The sequence below is a fragment of the Elephas maximus genome, chromosome 10 (genome assembly GCF_024166365.1).
Source record: "Elephas maximus indicus isolate mEleMax1 chromosome 10, mEleMax1 primary haplotype, whole genome shotgun sequence".
NCBI lineage: Eukaryota > Metazoa > Chordata > Mammalia > Proboscidea > Elephantidae > Elephas > Elephas maximus.
This window is the reverse complement of record NC_064828.1, coordinates 68,002,688-68,019,042: the sequence shown is the minus strand read 5'-3', so window position 1 is coordinate 68,019,042 and position 16,355 is coordinate 68,002,688. Positions and strand designations below refer to the sequence as shown.

Sequence of the window (16,355 nt, the reverse complement as noted above, 5' to 3'; positions counted from 1 at the left end):
AAACTGGATTAAGATAGAAAACCTGTCAGTTCACAGAACAATCTGAAGTCATGTTTTCCCAGTCATGGCCTTCAATCATGCTTCGCGGTGTCCTCCTCCTCTCTTAAGCACATCCTGAGCAGATCCCTCGGCTCTCCTATCACTTCACTCTCCTACTCTCCTATTACCACTTAAAAGTCCAGTCCGGCCTAGTTTAATAACCCATCTCCCACCTCCCCCAAACCTAGGCTTGGCTAGTGGCTTAGTAGTAGCAACAAAGAGTCTGTTTTGTAATCTCTCCCTGGTCCTCCCTTCTCTGGGAACCCATTGAATGGAGTCAAGGGACAAGCATCTCTTGAACTGAGGGTGCGGCTACAGTCCTCTTCTGGTGGTCGCTGCTTTTCCCATATGTGCCCCCTAAGGCAGATCCCATGAGTGACAAGTGTCCAGATGCAGTCTCTGTCCTGGGACACAAGACACGAGAAAAGTCTGACCCTGGCTCAAACTGTCTGTGGGTAACACAGGTATCACCCACAGCTGTATACCCTGTAGTCTCTTACTGATGGGGCAGAACACTTGGAAAGACTTTATACAACGTCACTAGCTTCCAGGAAACGTACTGGTTTGCCACACCAAACCGAAGGACACAGCTTGGGTAAAATCATCCCTCACTCATTCCTACCATGTCTCTCCATTCTTTTGGGGAATCAATAAGTTTGCTGCTCAACTACTGATGTCATTCTCCCCTTCCTGTAGACTTGCCCTAATCTGAGTTTTTCTTAATGCCTCCCACTCAACAGGCTGCCGCAAGGGCAAGAGGAGTCACTGAAGACTGGTAACACAGGACTTCCTCTCTTCTGATGCCCCTTCCTCTCCCAGGGATCTGCTTTGTAGTACATGGGAAATGGTGGACAGGTGGGGAACAGTTGGGACTAGCAGGCCAGTTTGGCCTTTCATCATTCCGTAATAAACTGGCAATATTTAACCTCGAAGGGAGTGGACCTAAGGGCTCATGGAGTTATCTGCGTAATTTGAAAAATCAGTGAATGGAAGTGTGATAAGATTTTCTGATTTGATTCTGGAGGAGGTAGAACAAATTAATACAAGAGGAACACAGTTTTAAATACAATAATTTGATATAATAACCATTAACAATTATAACAGCTCCAAACTGAACAGGCAATGTTGGGAACTTCCTGCCACTTTGGAGGCAAAGAGGTGAATGAATGTTTGGCTGGAGTGCTGATGGAGGGGATACAAACTGGTGGACTGAGCCAAGCCCTCAGAGACTTTTGCAATTCAAACATACAGAAAGGTTCAAAGAATAGTACAATTACACAATTCTCTTGAGGAACCTAGCTGTGAAGCGAGAAGGGTAGCCAAGTGGTCATTAAGGTGGAAAGAGATTTGTTTGCTTTCTTCAAATGGCATACATGAGCATCTTTACAGGAAAAGGCAAAGCAGAAAGGAGACGGGGAGTAGCCGATATACAGGATTGGGCCATTAGATCAATTTCCCAACTAAAGCAGTCAGGCAAGGCCTTGACTAGCTTGAATTCCCAAGCCATCACCAACTGCCATTGACAGCCTCTTCAATTTACCTCTGTATACCTTAAAAATACTATTTTGGGTATGTGCTGTGAGGCAAAAAGATTGGGAAGCGATGCTTTAAATAATCTGTAAGCTATAAAAATTCATCCATTCATTCATTTAAATATTTGAATGCACATTGTCAGGTACTTTCTCAGGGCTGGGGGCAGAGCAAAGAACAAGAGGTGATTCCTGCCCTCATGGAGCTTACCTTCTGGGAGGGGACAGAGGGAAACCAAGTATAAAGAGTCCTTGGAAACTCTATGGGGCGGTTCTACTCTGTCCTATAGGGTCGCTATGAGTCGGAATCAACTCGACGGCACTGGGTCTGGGTTAAGTACTATAGGCAAAATAAAGCAGGGTAGCTGGATAGAGAAGGCGGGGCGGGGGGGGGGAGCTGATGGTCACAAAACATCTTGTGAGAAAGGTTACATTTAGGCAGATTTCAAGATGGTGAGGGAGCAAGCCAAGGCTGGTATCTGAGAAAGAGTGCAAAGGGCCTAAGCAAAAGCATGGCCAGAGTGTTCAAGAGACAGCAAAGAGGCCACAGTGTGGCCTAAAAGGTATTTTAATACTCAAAACCACAAGATGTTTGTCAATGGTTATTTAGTATCTGAAAAAACTTGGTGTTTTCACCCAATTGTTTAAAAAAAAATTTTTTTCTTCAACAAGAAAGCTAATACATGTGAATTGTATAAACATAGTATCTGACAAAACAAAACTTAAAAGTTATTTTTAAAAACAGTAATAGTAAAAATAGAGCTTCTCTCCCTGAAGTGGGGGTGTTAAGTGTGAAAACCTAAATGCTTGCCCACGTCCTTTCTCTAACCCACAGCCCCAACAGGCAGTTTAAATTGTACAGAACCACAGACCTTGAGCTTCAGGTGGAAAAGGTATATAATCAATAATACCTATCTTATCTTGTTTGATGGTCTGCAATCAATAACTCTGTTCTACTTCAAATTCTTCTTGGACACGTTGAGACTGGAGGGACCCCCAAATCTACTCCCTGGAAACAACTTTTGAACCTTGAGCCAAAACTATCCCATAAAGTCATCTTGAAACTAAGCAAGAATTTAGCTCAATAAATGTCTGCCTTGAGCACTGAATCCTATTTAAGAATTACCTATATGAGACTGAAAAGACAACCGTTAACTCTAAAGCACAGCTGAGAATTTTAAGGGGCAAAGAGTACATGTTACCAGTGGTGAAACCATATGGGTGAAGAGTGCGAATGGTGGCATGAAGTTAAGTATGTAATCACTGTCAATGAACTGTACATGTAAAAATTGCTTAAAGGGTATATGTTTTGTTGTGTGTATTTTTACCAAAAACAAAAATTGTGTTCTAAGTTATTCTGAACTGTATTGCTAATGAAATCTGTAAGAGCTCAATAAAAATTCGAACAAGTCAACTTTGAATAATAAGCATCTCTTTATTTGGTGACGTCATTACAAAAACAGATTACATTAGCAACAAAAAAAAAAAGTGTTTTCTTGAGTTGAAGTGAGGGGCAGTTACTCCCCAAAATGTTAAGTAAAACAGTGTACAACATCAGTATTAAAATGTTAAATTTTACATTGTCTTTACCACTTTTGATCTTCTGAACAATTTTATTGAGCAAAATAAGATAAAAGATTACATGTTTATCTTCAGGAATGTAAAGGTCTAATTATTCAAACAATTTTTATTATAAAACTAAACTCTGAAGGTGTCTACAGAGTTGGCTTTTTAATTTTTTTTATTATTTTTTATTTTTCTCTCTTTAAATCAGTAGTCTAACAAGGATTAGAAAAGACAAAAACTCTGTTCAGTGTTTCTGACAAAGTAGAAAGGGTGAAAACATAAATAAGGCTTTAATTTGGCAAAATATAATACAATGCCTTCTGTATCCTTGAATGAACAGTTCCCAATTACTTCACTCTGTAAAAGATCAGAAAAAAATACATTCATTTTAAAATAAAGCCACAAAAGACAATCTGAAGACTCTGTCAAACACCAAAAGCACATATTCCATGTGGTCTAACAAGGCCCTTTTTCAACTAGGCTCAAAGCAATTAATACTAACGGTAATCAAAAACACAAGAAAAATCTCAAGATTCAGAAGAAAGAGGCTGGATTTTTAAAAAGTGAGCCCAAATGCCAACCAAACTCAGACTAATGTAGAGATTGTTTTAATATTATCAGAAAATATTTAAAAGAACGACATCGGGTATCTGTATTTTCTAGTCCTATTCAAGAGACTGTGAAGTTAAGGTGCGTAGCACGGAAGACGGGACTGAAATTTATAACTTCCTACCCAGGAACAAATAATTTAAGTTTCAGACATGGATTTTCTGAGGACATATGAAGCTTTCCAAGTTAGATAAAATGACTAAAGAAATTAAACTTCAGAAGCAATTACAGACTTAACTGAATATAAAGTGTGAATTTTGATTGGATCCTTGTTTGGAAAAAAATAGTAAAAAGGGTATTTTTGGTACAATTGGGGAATTCTGAATATCAAGTGATACTATACAACTATTACCTTGCTTTGAATGTGACACTACTACTATGGATTTATAAGAGAACGCTGTATCATAATGTATGAAACTTATACTTTCAAACAATTTGACATTAATAAAATATGGATAGACATTTCTAGAAAGAGACAAAGCAACTAAGGCAAGCTGTTCACAGTTGTTGAATCTAGGTAAAAGGTTTATGGGTACTGCACTATTCTTTCAACTTTTTGTATGTGTGAAATTTTTCCAAATAAAAACTTGAGAGGAAAATTAAAAGCTATCACCAACTGTCATATTATCTAATTAAAGCAAGACTAACAGATGATCAGAAAGTCTACACAGCCCACTGGTACATTAATTAATGTAGTTCTATTAAATACATTACAGAAACTAAAACCTGAACTGTCTGATAGACAAGTGCGAAGTATGCAAATAAAAGCTAGTTTATATATGGGATCCGAACTCTTGCACTTTACCACCACTACTTGCCCATGGATCAAAAGAACTTTTTTCTTTCAGAAACAAAAGACACCTGTGTCATATAAAAAGGAGTAGGGAGAACACATACATATAACACACATTCCCAAAACTTTACCTCAAACTTTTTTGAACATTTTAATGTTTTTTTAGGTAAAAGTTTACAAAGCACATGAGCTTTCCATTCAACAATTTATACATGGCTTGTTTCTTGACGTTGGTTGCAAACCCCTGAATGAGTCAGCATACCCCCACTTCCTCCCTTGGTTTCCCCTGTCCATTCGCCCAGCTTTCCTACTCCTATTGTCCTGAACTTTGCTCTTGGGCAAATGCTGCCCTTTAGGCTTCATATAGTTGATTGCTCTGAGGTGTACATTCCTCACTGGTGTTACTGTTTATTTTATAGGCCTTTTATATGGTTATAAGGTGATCTCCAGGAGTGATTTCACCTTGAAGGGTGTCTAAGGACCATAGTCTCAGGGATTCCACTAGTCTACCAGACCAGTAAGTTTGGTCTTATTTATGAGCTTGACTTTTGTTCTGTTTCTCTCCCAGTCTGTCCATGACCTACTATTATGGTCCCAGTCAGAGTGGTCAGTAGTGGTAGGCAGGCACTATCTAGTTCTTCCGGTCTCAGGCTAGTGGACACCATGGTTCATGTAGTCCATTAGTCCTTTATTTCTTTGATATTTTTTATTCTTCTTTGCTCCAGGCAGGAAGAGACCAATTGTTGTATCTTAGGCGGCCACTTGCAAGCTTTTAAGACCCCAGTTGCTACTCACTCAAGGTAGGATATAGAACACTGTCTATATGAATTATGATACGCCAATTGACTCAGATGTCCCCCGAAACTATGGTCCCTAGCCCTACCTTAACCTCAATTATTTCTGGGTATCATAAGCCTCACCAATTTACTATTGACCAACCAGATACCAACTTTTAAAAAAAAAAGTCAGAATTGACTGAAGAAATTATGATGCTAGCAGCAAGAGATTAGACAGAATGAAGGAAAAAAGAAGTGACAAAAGGGATGAGAGCAGAGTACCTGGATTAGGAAGAAGAAAACCAATGATTTAGAGTGCAGGCTCCAGAACCATAACTAGAGGTGTGATCTTGGGCAAGTTATATAACCTTTTTGGTCTGTCCGTTCCTTATAAAATAGGAATAACAACAATAATATCTACCCAATTTACAGGGTTATTGTGAAGATTAAATAAATCAGCACATGTTAGAAGCACACTCATGCTCAGAGGCATACTTGTTAAGTGTCAGTGATTAAAATCATCCTTCTCCCTCTAGAGGACTCCTTAAACTTGTTCCCCATTTAAGGGAACCTGGGGTAATGAAATTTTCTGATATGGTCAGAAATATACCTAAAAGCCAGGCAAATGTGAGACATATAAGGGAAACTAGATACCTGGGAACAAAAGGTACACTAGAAAATATTAGCGTTGCTAATCCGAAGCCACAAAAATCATCTTAATTCTTCTTTAAAAAAAAAAAAAAAGGATGGCAGTTCTTTTTTTTTTTTTTTAAGAGGCAGAGTGGGCAAATAAAGGATGGAAAGACAACTTCCAAAAGAAAGGTTAAGGTTTGTTACATATTAGGGATAGGGGCTAAACACACAACTCTACAGCTCACAGAAGTTCTAAGAACTGAGTTAGAAAAATTACTGTATAAACCCACTGCTGTCGAGTCGATTCCGACTCACAGCGACCCTAAAAAGTTACTGTACAGCACCTCTCATTTTTACCTAAAAAAAATAGCTTTTCCCTTATTGAAGATGAACAGCATTATCTTAAACAATTCATATGTACTTGTATATATTAAAAAGCTGGAAATTAGTTTCTTGGGATCAAATGATATTAGCCTATTACCTAAAATTCTGATGATTAAAAAATTTATATTTCCAACTTAATCATCCAGTAGTATGATTAAGAATATGGTAAGAAAATATGAGTTAGCCTTAGGAAGCACATAGTGAGAAAAAATAAGGGCTGAGGATAAAAATCTGAGGGTAACATATATTTAAAGGGCATAAAGAACCAGGAGAACTAAAGGATATGTGAGGAGGGGTTATCACTATCAACGCTGCATAGGGCCAAAGAAGTTTTCTAAAGTTCTCAAATGTCTGTGGACTTCTTTCACACAATCACCCTGTCATTCATAATATGTTATACTACTACTAAGTCTCAACCACCTTTTGGCTTGCAAAATTCAGACTTCTTTCATCATTTGACAAAAGAATGCTAAAAATCACTCAGGGGAGCTGCCTACCGGCCAACAGTTCAGTTTAGCTGTGTTGCCAAGGTATATGTATTTATCTTAACAAATTACTACATTTTTTAAAAACTAAGAGATTAAAGTGTCATAACCAATGATTGGTATAAGTTTCAAACTTAACACGGCAAATGTGGGAACAATAAGGCAAGCCAAAAATGGTTCACGAGATTAAAGCAAGTAGACCATGTGTTTGGCAAGAAAAAGTAAATACTAAAGAACACCTTGGAAATGATGGAGAGATACTAATGATGATATCTAAAGGCAAGGGGTAATAGGTGATCTTACAGAAATGAAACCCTTCCTTATAACACAAAGGCCTACTGACTGACTTCAGCATATTCAACTTTCCTAAGTTTTTTTCAGAATCTCATTGTACGCAAAAGAAAGGCCTGTATTAGACCTAGCAATTAGGAAATCACTACTGACCTTAGCAAAAAGGGTTTCAGTGGAAAAGCAGGAAGGGAAGCCATTCTACAGTGGATGGAGGAGTTAATAAGAAGTAGACACTGTGAGAATAGTTTCTTATTTTAAGAATCTTTGTTAAACAGTGAAGTAAAAAATTAAGATGGTGTTACAGATTGAACTGTGTCTCCCAAAAACTTATGCTGTAAATCCTAACCTCTATGCCTATAGTTATAATCCCATTTGTGAATGGACTGTCTTTTTTATTTTAATGAGGTGGGATCAGGATAGCATTCGTCTCGAGTCAATCTCTCTTGAGATATGAAAGAGATTAAAAAAGCAAGATGCCAAGCCACCGAAGATTGCCCAGGAGCAGGAACTCAGAGACAAAGGCCTTCCTCCAAAGCCAACAGAGAGAGAAAGCTTTTCCCGAGAGCCAGCATCCTGAATTTGAACTTCTAGCCTCCTAAACTGTGAGAAAACAAATGTGTTTGTTAAAGCCATCCATTTGTGGTATTTCTGTTACAGCAGCACTAGATAACTAAGACAGAATTTATGGGTCTAGGAGTCAAGGGGTGAAAATGGGAGTGGCACCACTCACTATTATCCCTGCTGACCCACACGCAAATTTTTGCTTCCTGTCCCTACAACCCTATGCTCTGCAGGTCTAGATGTTTTAGTTTCAAAGGAAGGAACGCTCCCACCTGGAGACATAACATTGATTCTACTGAACTGGAAGGTAAGAATGCTACCTGGCCACTTTAGGCTCCTCATGCCTCTGGATCAACAGGCAAAGAAGGGAGTTCTCATGTTGGCTGGTATAACTGATCCTGATTACCAAGAGGAAATTGGACTGCCATTACGTAATGGAGGTAAAGAAAAGTATGTCGGAGTACAGGAGATCCCGTAGGGCGTCTCAGTACTACCACGCCCTGTGATTAAAGTCAGTGGAAAACTACAGCAACCTAATTCCAGCATGACTACTAATGGCCAGACGCTTCAGGAATGAAGGCTTAGGTCACCCCACCAGGCAAAGAACCACAACAAGCTGAGGTACTTGCTGAAGGCAAAGGGTAGTTCTAAATACCAGCTAAAACCACATGAACAATTGCAAAAACAAGGACTGTAACTGCTTTATGTCTTCCTTCTTTTGTTATATGTGTGTGTGTATACAGCAAACATCTTTTTCTTCCCTCCCTTATTCCACTACTTATTATAAAAATGTAAATGGGACTAGTGCATTTTTTGGTTGTACACGTCAGTTGTATCATGCTAGGTGCAAGTACAGCTTTGTAAATGTCTTTATTTAGAGATTATGTATCATTTAAGGAGATGTGTACAGGCACCAAGTTGAAAAGGGATACACTGTGACGGTTAAGGTTATGTGTCAACTTGGCTAGGCCATGATCCTTAGTGGTTTGGCAGCTACTATGTAATCAGTTCTCCATTTTGTGATCTGATGTGAGCAGCCAATCAGCTGAAAGGGGAATTCTCTTGGGGGTGTGGCCTGCATTCAACATATACGGATGTTCTGGCAAAGCTCGTTCTCTCTCGATCCTGCATCCAACTCCTCACCCTCTGACCTCTGGTTCTTGGGACATGAGCCAGTAGCCCCGCCACCTTAACTGCAGATTTGGAGATTCACCAGCTTTCGCAACCCTGTAAGCCAACAGCCTTTTGCCTGACCTCCTGATTTTGGGTTTGTCAGTCCCTTGCAAGCACATGCGTCAGCAGAAACCTCCGGCACAACGCCCGACCCACAGATTTGGGACCTGTCACCCTCCACAACTGCGTGAGCCATTTCCTCAAAATAAATCTCTCTATATACATTTGTATATATGCTTCACTAGAGAACCCAGCCTAAATCAGGTGGTAGCCTGAAGGAAATACAATATCAAAATATGACATCTGCACATTTTCAAGGCTGAAGAAAAGGGTGTGGAGAGAATAGGGTTGAAGTCACAGGAAAAAGTGACAAAAAGCATTTTCTGTATCCCTGTTAAGTAGGAAGCAAGATCATTTGCTAATTTGGGGAAGTAAGACGGTACAGCAAAAGTTTGAAATAGTAACTAGGCAACTGGAGAGGCGAGCTGACTAAGGATAAAAAACTGAGATTAGATGTAATTATTTTTGCTGACACGTTAGAAAATTAGCTGTGCTTGTTTGGAAATTCTTCTTAGAGGAATCTGACCTGAAATGGCATTTTAAAAGGAGAGCATTATGAAAAGGCAGGCCAGAGTAAAATCATTCTATGAACGTGAGACAAGATGTCCCTGTAACACCAAAATGGAGGTCCATCCCAAATTTCAGGGATATTTTATTGATCCCTAAGGTTCTTGTATAGCCATCACAGTCTTAACGCACGGGTTCTGAATTTAACAGTATGATAGTTAAGGCTGTGTGTCAACTTGGCTGGGCCATGATTCTCAGTGGTTTGGCAGTTACGATGTAGTTTGGCAGTCATATGATGTTATGATCACTTCCATGATGAGATCTGATATAACACGATCACCTCCATATGGGATCTGCTGGGTGCAGCCAATCAGTGGAAAGGGAGTTTTCTTGGGCATGTGGCCTGCATAGAATGTAAGTAGACATTCTGGCAAGACTCATCAGCTTTTGCTCACTCTGGATCCTGCAGCTGGCTCCTGTTCGTCTGACCTCCAATTCTTTAAAGATGAGCTAGCAGCTCACCCTCTGTCTTGCCTGACGATCTTGGGATTCATCGATCTTTGTAGCCTGTGAGCAAGTGCCCTGCTCTCTGACCGGCTGATCTTGGGTTCACCAGACCCTGTGGCTACGTGAAATCAGAAGCCTGGCCCACGGACTTGGGACAGTCCAGACTATACAACCACGTGAGCCATTTCCTTGATATAAATCTCTCTATATATACATTTATATATTTTACGGTTTTGCTTCTCTAGAGAACCTAGCCTAAGACACACAGTTCAGTGATAAGCTGTCTCCTTGGGTTCCACAAGTCACTAGTCTCCAAAATGATATGGTTATTTTAAAAAAAAACTTCAAAAGAAGACTATCTGAACTACTCGGTGCATATTAGAATACACTATCACAGACAATGTGACATAATGTGCTCATAAAGCAGGGATAGTCCAAGTAATAACAGCAAAAAAAAAACTGCATTTACCAACTGGAATACAAATCGTTTTCAAATGCCAACAATCACAATGTAACCAATAAAAGCTTATTATATCATGATGGGTTACTGATCCTCAATTAAAATTCTCACTTAAGAGTTAAAGAACGGATTTCTTGGAATATCTACAAAGGCAAACTTAGGTAAAAATCAGCTTCCAATGTAACGAAATTGTGATGTTCAGTTCAGCAATCTTACCTCAGTATAAGGTTAAAAAAAAAACCCATTGCCGGAGAGTCAATTCCGACTCACAGAGATTCTATAGGACAGAGGAGAACTGCCCCATAGGGCTTCCAAGGAGTGGCTGGTGAATTCAAACTGCCAACCCTTGGTTAGCAGCCCAACTCTTAACCACTGCACCACCAGGGCCCCCAGTATAAAGGCTAGGGTCACTTTATTTTACTAAATCATTAAAAAAAAAGTTTATCCTGATCTTAGTTCAATAAAATAACAAAGCAGTTACAGACACTAGGGTGACGAACAAAACCCAGGTATCCAAGATATAAGGAAGTCTGCTTTATAAACAGGTCAAAAGTGGCAAAAGATAAAGGGATTTATTTTTTCCCTCCAAGCCTAAAGACCTTCAACATAGGCACAAGATGAAAATAAAACTCTAAGAAAGCTAAAGCTGCCATCTAGAGGTTCTGAGAGAGATACAGGGGGAATATTTCCTCTGGGGCAATGAGAGTTCCCTGAGTTTATGATAAAACACAAATTACACATACACACACTAGGTCAATTACCCATAAACGACACCAACACCTCAGTGATTCTTACCTACTATCTGGTAGTGTTCTTACTCCTTCGTGAGCTGTTGATTTACTTTCTGAAGTAACTGCTGTAAATGTGTTACAGTCTGATTTAGACTTACAGACATTGTCTCCTTCTCAGAAGACTGTCAAAAAGAAGACAGGAGTGATGAAAAACTCCAAACATGAGGAAAAGGCATTTCAACCAAAACCAGAAAATCTTAGACTGTTGTTTTAAATATGAATACAAAAAATTTGAAAAATGGCATGGAAATCAACAACAAAAATAACCACATAGAGAAAGAGTGTTTATTTACTAGTGGTGAAAACTAGATGGAACCAAAGAAAGCTGTTATAAATGTAGTCACTAAGCCACAAAAGGAAAAAAAAAACTAGAATCTATGAATATCAGAAATAAATCTTATTTGTTCTTGCAGAAAAAATTGACCCAGCATCAGAGTAGAGCACATTCATAACAAAAATAGTAAAATAGTTAACATTTATTTTTAGCAAGCTCTTATCAACTGGCAGGCACTATTTTAAGTGCTACCCACTATTCTAAGTGTTTTATATATTTACTCATTTATTTCTTTAAACAACCCGACAAGATAGGTACTATTATCATTGCCTTTTACAGATGGGGCAACTAAGGTACAGCAAGGCTAAGGAATATGCCCAAAGTCGCTCAACTACTAAATGGTAGGGCCCAGATTCAAATGTAGTCTAGCTCCAAAATCTATACTTGTCATCAGTATACCATGCTGCTTCTCAACACAAACCTTAAAATTAGCTATCATCTCACTGAGCTAAAGTAAAAACCAAATACTTTTTTGCAGCACAAAAAGAAAAAAAAACACTGCATTTCAGAGGTAGATTATTTCAAGGAAAGGATTACCTTCAGTACAACTGACAGCAGCACATTACAAAGGCATTTTTCTAGTCAGAACCTTGTATATTTTTATTCTTCCCATTTTTTGGACGGTAGTTAGTCCCATAGATTTTGGGTTAAAGAAAATACATACCGATTCTGAGGAACCATCACTATTCTCAATAACAGTAGTATCTCCAGCAGCTTTTACAATTTTTGACTGGATAAGATCCAATGATTGTTGGGCCTACAAGAAAAAAAATATGATAGCTACTCAATAAAGAATTGATAAATATATGATGAAAAAAATCAGTGATTTTGTTACACCGTACAAGACTAAAACTCTTCCTAAAATACAACGTAAAGCCAACCTATTCAGAGCTTTTTCTCCAAAATGAAAATAGCTTTTTTACTCCAGATTATAACGTGGACCAGAAACCACATGTGGCCCACAAACTAATATATTTATTCCAAGGCTCCCAAAGAAAAGATTTGCTGACCCCTGGTCTAGATCCCTTCTCAGTACATGTATGTGCTTGTAGAAACTGGCAAAAAATATTTACATAAATAGGCTTTTACAAGCCTGTGGGCAGCCATCTAGGATGTTCCACTGGTCTCGCCCCTTCAGGAGCAAGGGAGAATGAAGAAAACTAAACATACAAGGGAAAGATTAGTCCAGTGGACTAATGGACCACAATTACCATGGCCTCCACCAAACTGAGTCTAGTACAGCTAGATGGTGCCCGGCTGCCACCAGTGATTGCTCCGATAGGTATCACAAAAGAAGGGTCCCAGACAGAGCTGGAAAAGAATGTGCAATGAAACTCTAACTCACAAAAAAAAGAAAACCAGACTTGCTGGTCTGACAGAGGCTGCAGAAGACCAAGAGTATGGCTCCCAGACACCCTTTCAGGTCAGCAGTGAAGTCACTCCTGAGGTTCACCCTTCAGCCAAAGATTAGACAGGCCCATAAAACAAAACAAGACTAATGGGGCACACCAGCCCTAGGGCAAAGACTAGAAGGCAGGAGGGGGCAGGAAAGCTGGTAATAGGGAACCCGGTGTCAAGAAGGGAGAGTGGTGACATGTCATGGGGTTGTTAACCAATGTTTGTTCTGTAAACCTTCATCTAAAGTAAAAAAAAAAACAAAACAGAAAAGTAGGCTTTTACATACGTGCTGTTCTATAACTTGTTTTACAAAATACTGTTAATTCTGTTCATGCCAATAAATAGGTGCATTTCAAATGGAGGGTTGTACAGCATTTCTACTATACAGACATCTTATTTAAACTGTCATCTATTGTTGCCATTTTTAGCCATCATAAATAACATGGCATATCCACACCTTTGAGCACCTGTTTATTATCCTTAAAGTACTTTTTCAGAAACCAAAGTATAAGGCCAAAATTGCATATGTTATATTTTGATCCAGGGGAAGAAATTAAAATCATGTATCAAAGTAAATTAGATTGCTCGGTCTGTGTATCATTTATCTAAATTTGTGCTCTAAAACAAACTTCCTAAATTCACATTTTATCTAGTGGTAACAATGACACCAAAATAATGTGAAACAACTCTGGCCTCCTACACCTTCGCGTAACAATGTCCTACATCAGGAAACTTTCAGGAGCTTGATGCAGGAGTCTGGATTATTGGCAGGACTGTGGAGAACACCACACATCCAAAGTGGTGTAGTTGGCTGCCATCTTTCAGTAGGGTACTGCTGCCTGTTTCCTACTTAAGTCAAAAGCCGATATGCAAGAGAATTGGTTGCTACACAATGCGTACACTGCCATTGTTGCCATCCACCATGATTGAACCACTCTGACCCAGTTTGAAGCCCTGCCTTGTTTCTGTAGGCCACGGCTGAACCGTTGAGAACTGGTTCGATGCCCTACTCTAAAGGAGATTTGATATAATCCTACGTGAATTATACTATGAAAAAAAACCCAAAGCAGAATTACAAATATAAACTTAATGCAACGAATAAGAAATGCAAACCTAAAATTAGCTCGTTTATATATGAAATTGTGAAAAACGTGTGCACAAATTAAAAAATTCCTGAAACATCAAAGGTCAATATGCATCTTTTAATTTTATCCACAAAGATCAACCAAAATGTACTTTGTAAATGACTACGCAGGCAAATCCCAGTTAAAAAAAAACAAAAAACGATATAACCAAATTTTTTTTTAAAGAAGAGTAACTCCAATTAAACTTAGTTTTACAACATACTTTATAAAATAATTATATAAATGTGATGAAATGATGAAGTGAATTACGCTTGGAAAACAGCCAAAATAGTTTAATTCCAAAAAAGTAACTATATAACAAACTGAGCTTAAATTTATAAGCATGTTAACATAATGATGCAAAACAACAGATCCAGAATTAGCAGCCTGCTTGAAGACTCAAATACACCTCAAGGTTCAGGTATGATATTTAGCACCACACTATTACATCTTCTGGACAACCGTGTCTTACCTTATGCAAGTCACCAGCTACCTTCTGTCTTTCACTTTGTTCACTTCTAAGTTTTGTGAGTGTTTCATTTAACTGTGCCTTCAACTATAAAAATAAAAGCAACACCACAATTACTATTCACCTTTCTATGATTATGCTGACATCTCTAGGACTGAAAAACCAAATGAGAAAGAATGGGGCTGCTGAGAGTTATTATGCACAATGGATTAGCCAATATGCTGCACCAGATGTACAGAAAAGCTAAGCAGTGGAAACTCCCATCTGTAAAGCTAAACGTAAGAAAACCCATAGAAATGAACTAGAATTTAGAGTGGGAAACTGCATATGCAAAAACCAAAACCAGCAAATTCCAGTAAAGTGCCTTAGAAAAGTATTATTCACTATTCATAAAGGAGCTCATTTTTAAATTCTTCCAAATTAAAATCGGAAGTTTTACCAACTTGTTTTTAAAGGCTTTCTTGATCTACAGTTTAAAGAGTCAATTACCAATATTTTAAAAGATACTGAACAGGAGACCACAAATTCAGTAAAATGAAAACTTAACAAATTTAAATGTTGCTCATCCTTTAAGACTTCACTGAAGAAAGTAGTGCAAGACCACATTTTACAGCTGGCCTAAACTATATCAACCAGAAATGTCTTTGGATATACTTCTCAATAACCAACTCGTTAAAACACTTATAAAGTTCTATAAAACTCTAGTGCCAACACAATCCCTTTTCTTTGACAGCTGTTCTGATTAAATGTGAAAAAGGGAAATGGACTATATTGACAAGAATTACTTTCCTACTAAAGCTATCAAGTTCATTGTTTTTATCTGCATATAAAAAAAACTTCCCGCCCGTAGGCATAATTTTCCAAACAGTTCTGGAGACCCCAAAAAAGGGAACTGTAAGATACTGACATTTCATGTTGGAGGCAGAATTAGTGGAGGGCATTCCATTTGGAAATTTTATTTTGCGAACTCTATTCAAATATCCAAATTATTCAGTGTTTGCTTCCTTACTTAAACTCTTGAATATAATGCTCTACACATCAGAGAGGTTATTCGTTTTGGCCCATGAACACATAAAGTGTACACAGGTGAATAAAATTATCTTAAAATGTGGTAACAGTTACCCTGAGCAAGCAAAACAACCAAAAAAGATTCCAAACTCAAGGCATCATGATAAAAAAAAGCAAATGCCACTCAAAATGGTCTTCTGACAGAAATTAAGAGGCAAAAATACAAAGAGAACAGCAGGCTGAATGCAGATGTAACTATAATCCCGTGGATTTGATGCCACTGTTGGAATCAGCCACTGAGTGTCAAAGTTAAAAGTAAAATCTTCAGCAAAGGTAGTTAGAAATGATTTCTTAAAAACATGTATAAAACTGGTCTTGTGTTGCAAAGAGAATGAGTTCAATTAAGTCAAAGGTAAATAAGACAAACAGAGGGGGATAGATACATATGCTGTGTGTGCCCTACCCTGAAAATTCATTTCCATAAAATCACTGCCATAAACACAGAAAACCAAGCACAAATGAATGAATCAAGAAGTTTTCTTTTGGTACATGTAGCAATGCTAATGGGAAAATTCCAAACTAGGAAGGGTTAACTTGGGGGTAAGGAGAAAACTTATTTTCTGTAGCTTCCCTTGAGTTTATTCGGCTTCTTTTAAAAAGAACGAATTCTGTGCTATAATTTTAAGTCACAGGAAGGCGTAACGATTGTTCCTTGAAACAGAACAAGATAGTCATATCTAACAACTAAGCCTGTCACGATCAGTTTAAGTTTTTAGAAAACATAAGGATTGGAATGTTGTTGTTAGTTGCCATCGAGTTGATTGCAATTCATGGTGACTCCATGTGTACAAAGTAGAA

At 38.3% G+C, this 16,355-nt stretch overlaps 1 protein-coding gene across 11 annotated transcripts in view; it reads right to left on the bottom strand.

Moving 5' to 3' along the window:
• Positions 1-2,985: 2,985 nt before the first annotated feature.
• Positions 2,986-16,355, bottom strand: part of KTN1 (kinectin 1) — a 118,771-nt gene continuing 105,401 nt past the window's right edge. For all 11 annotated transcript variants that reach the window (XM_049899264.1, XM_049899260.1, XM_049899269.1 and 8 more), the window contains 4 exons: positions 14,493-14,576; positions 12,163-12,255; positions 11,169-11,286; positions 2,986-3,491 (listed from right to left, as the gene is read on the bottom strand). In XM_049899264.1, coding sequence (XP_049755221.1) covers positions 11,188-11,286; positions 12,163-12,255; positions 14,493-14,576 — 276 coding nt within the window. In that variant the 3' untranslated portion in view covers positions 2,986-3,491; positions 11,169-11,187. The remainder of the gene's footprint in view (positions 3,492-11,168; positions 11,287-12,162; positions 12,256-14,492; positions 14,577-16,355) is intronic.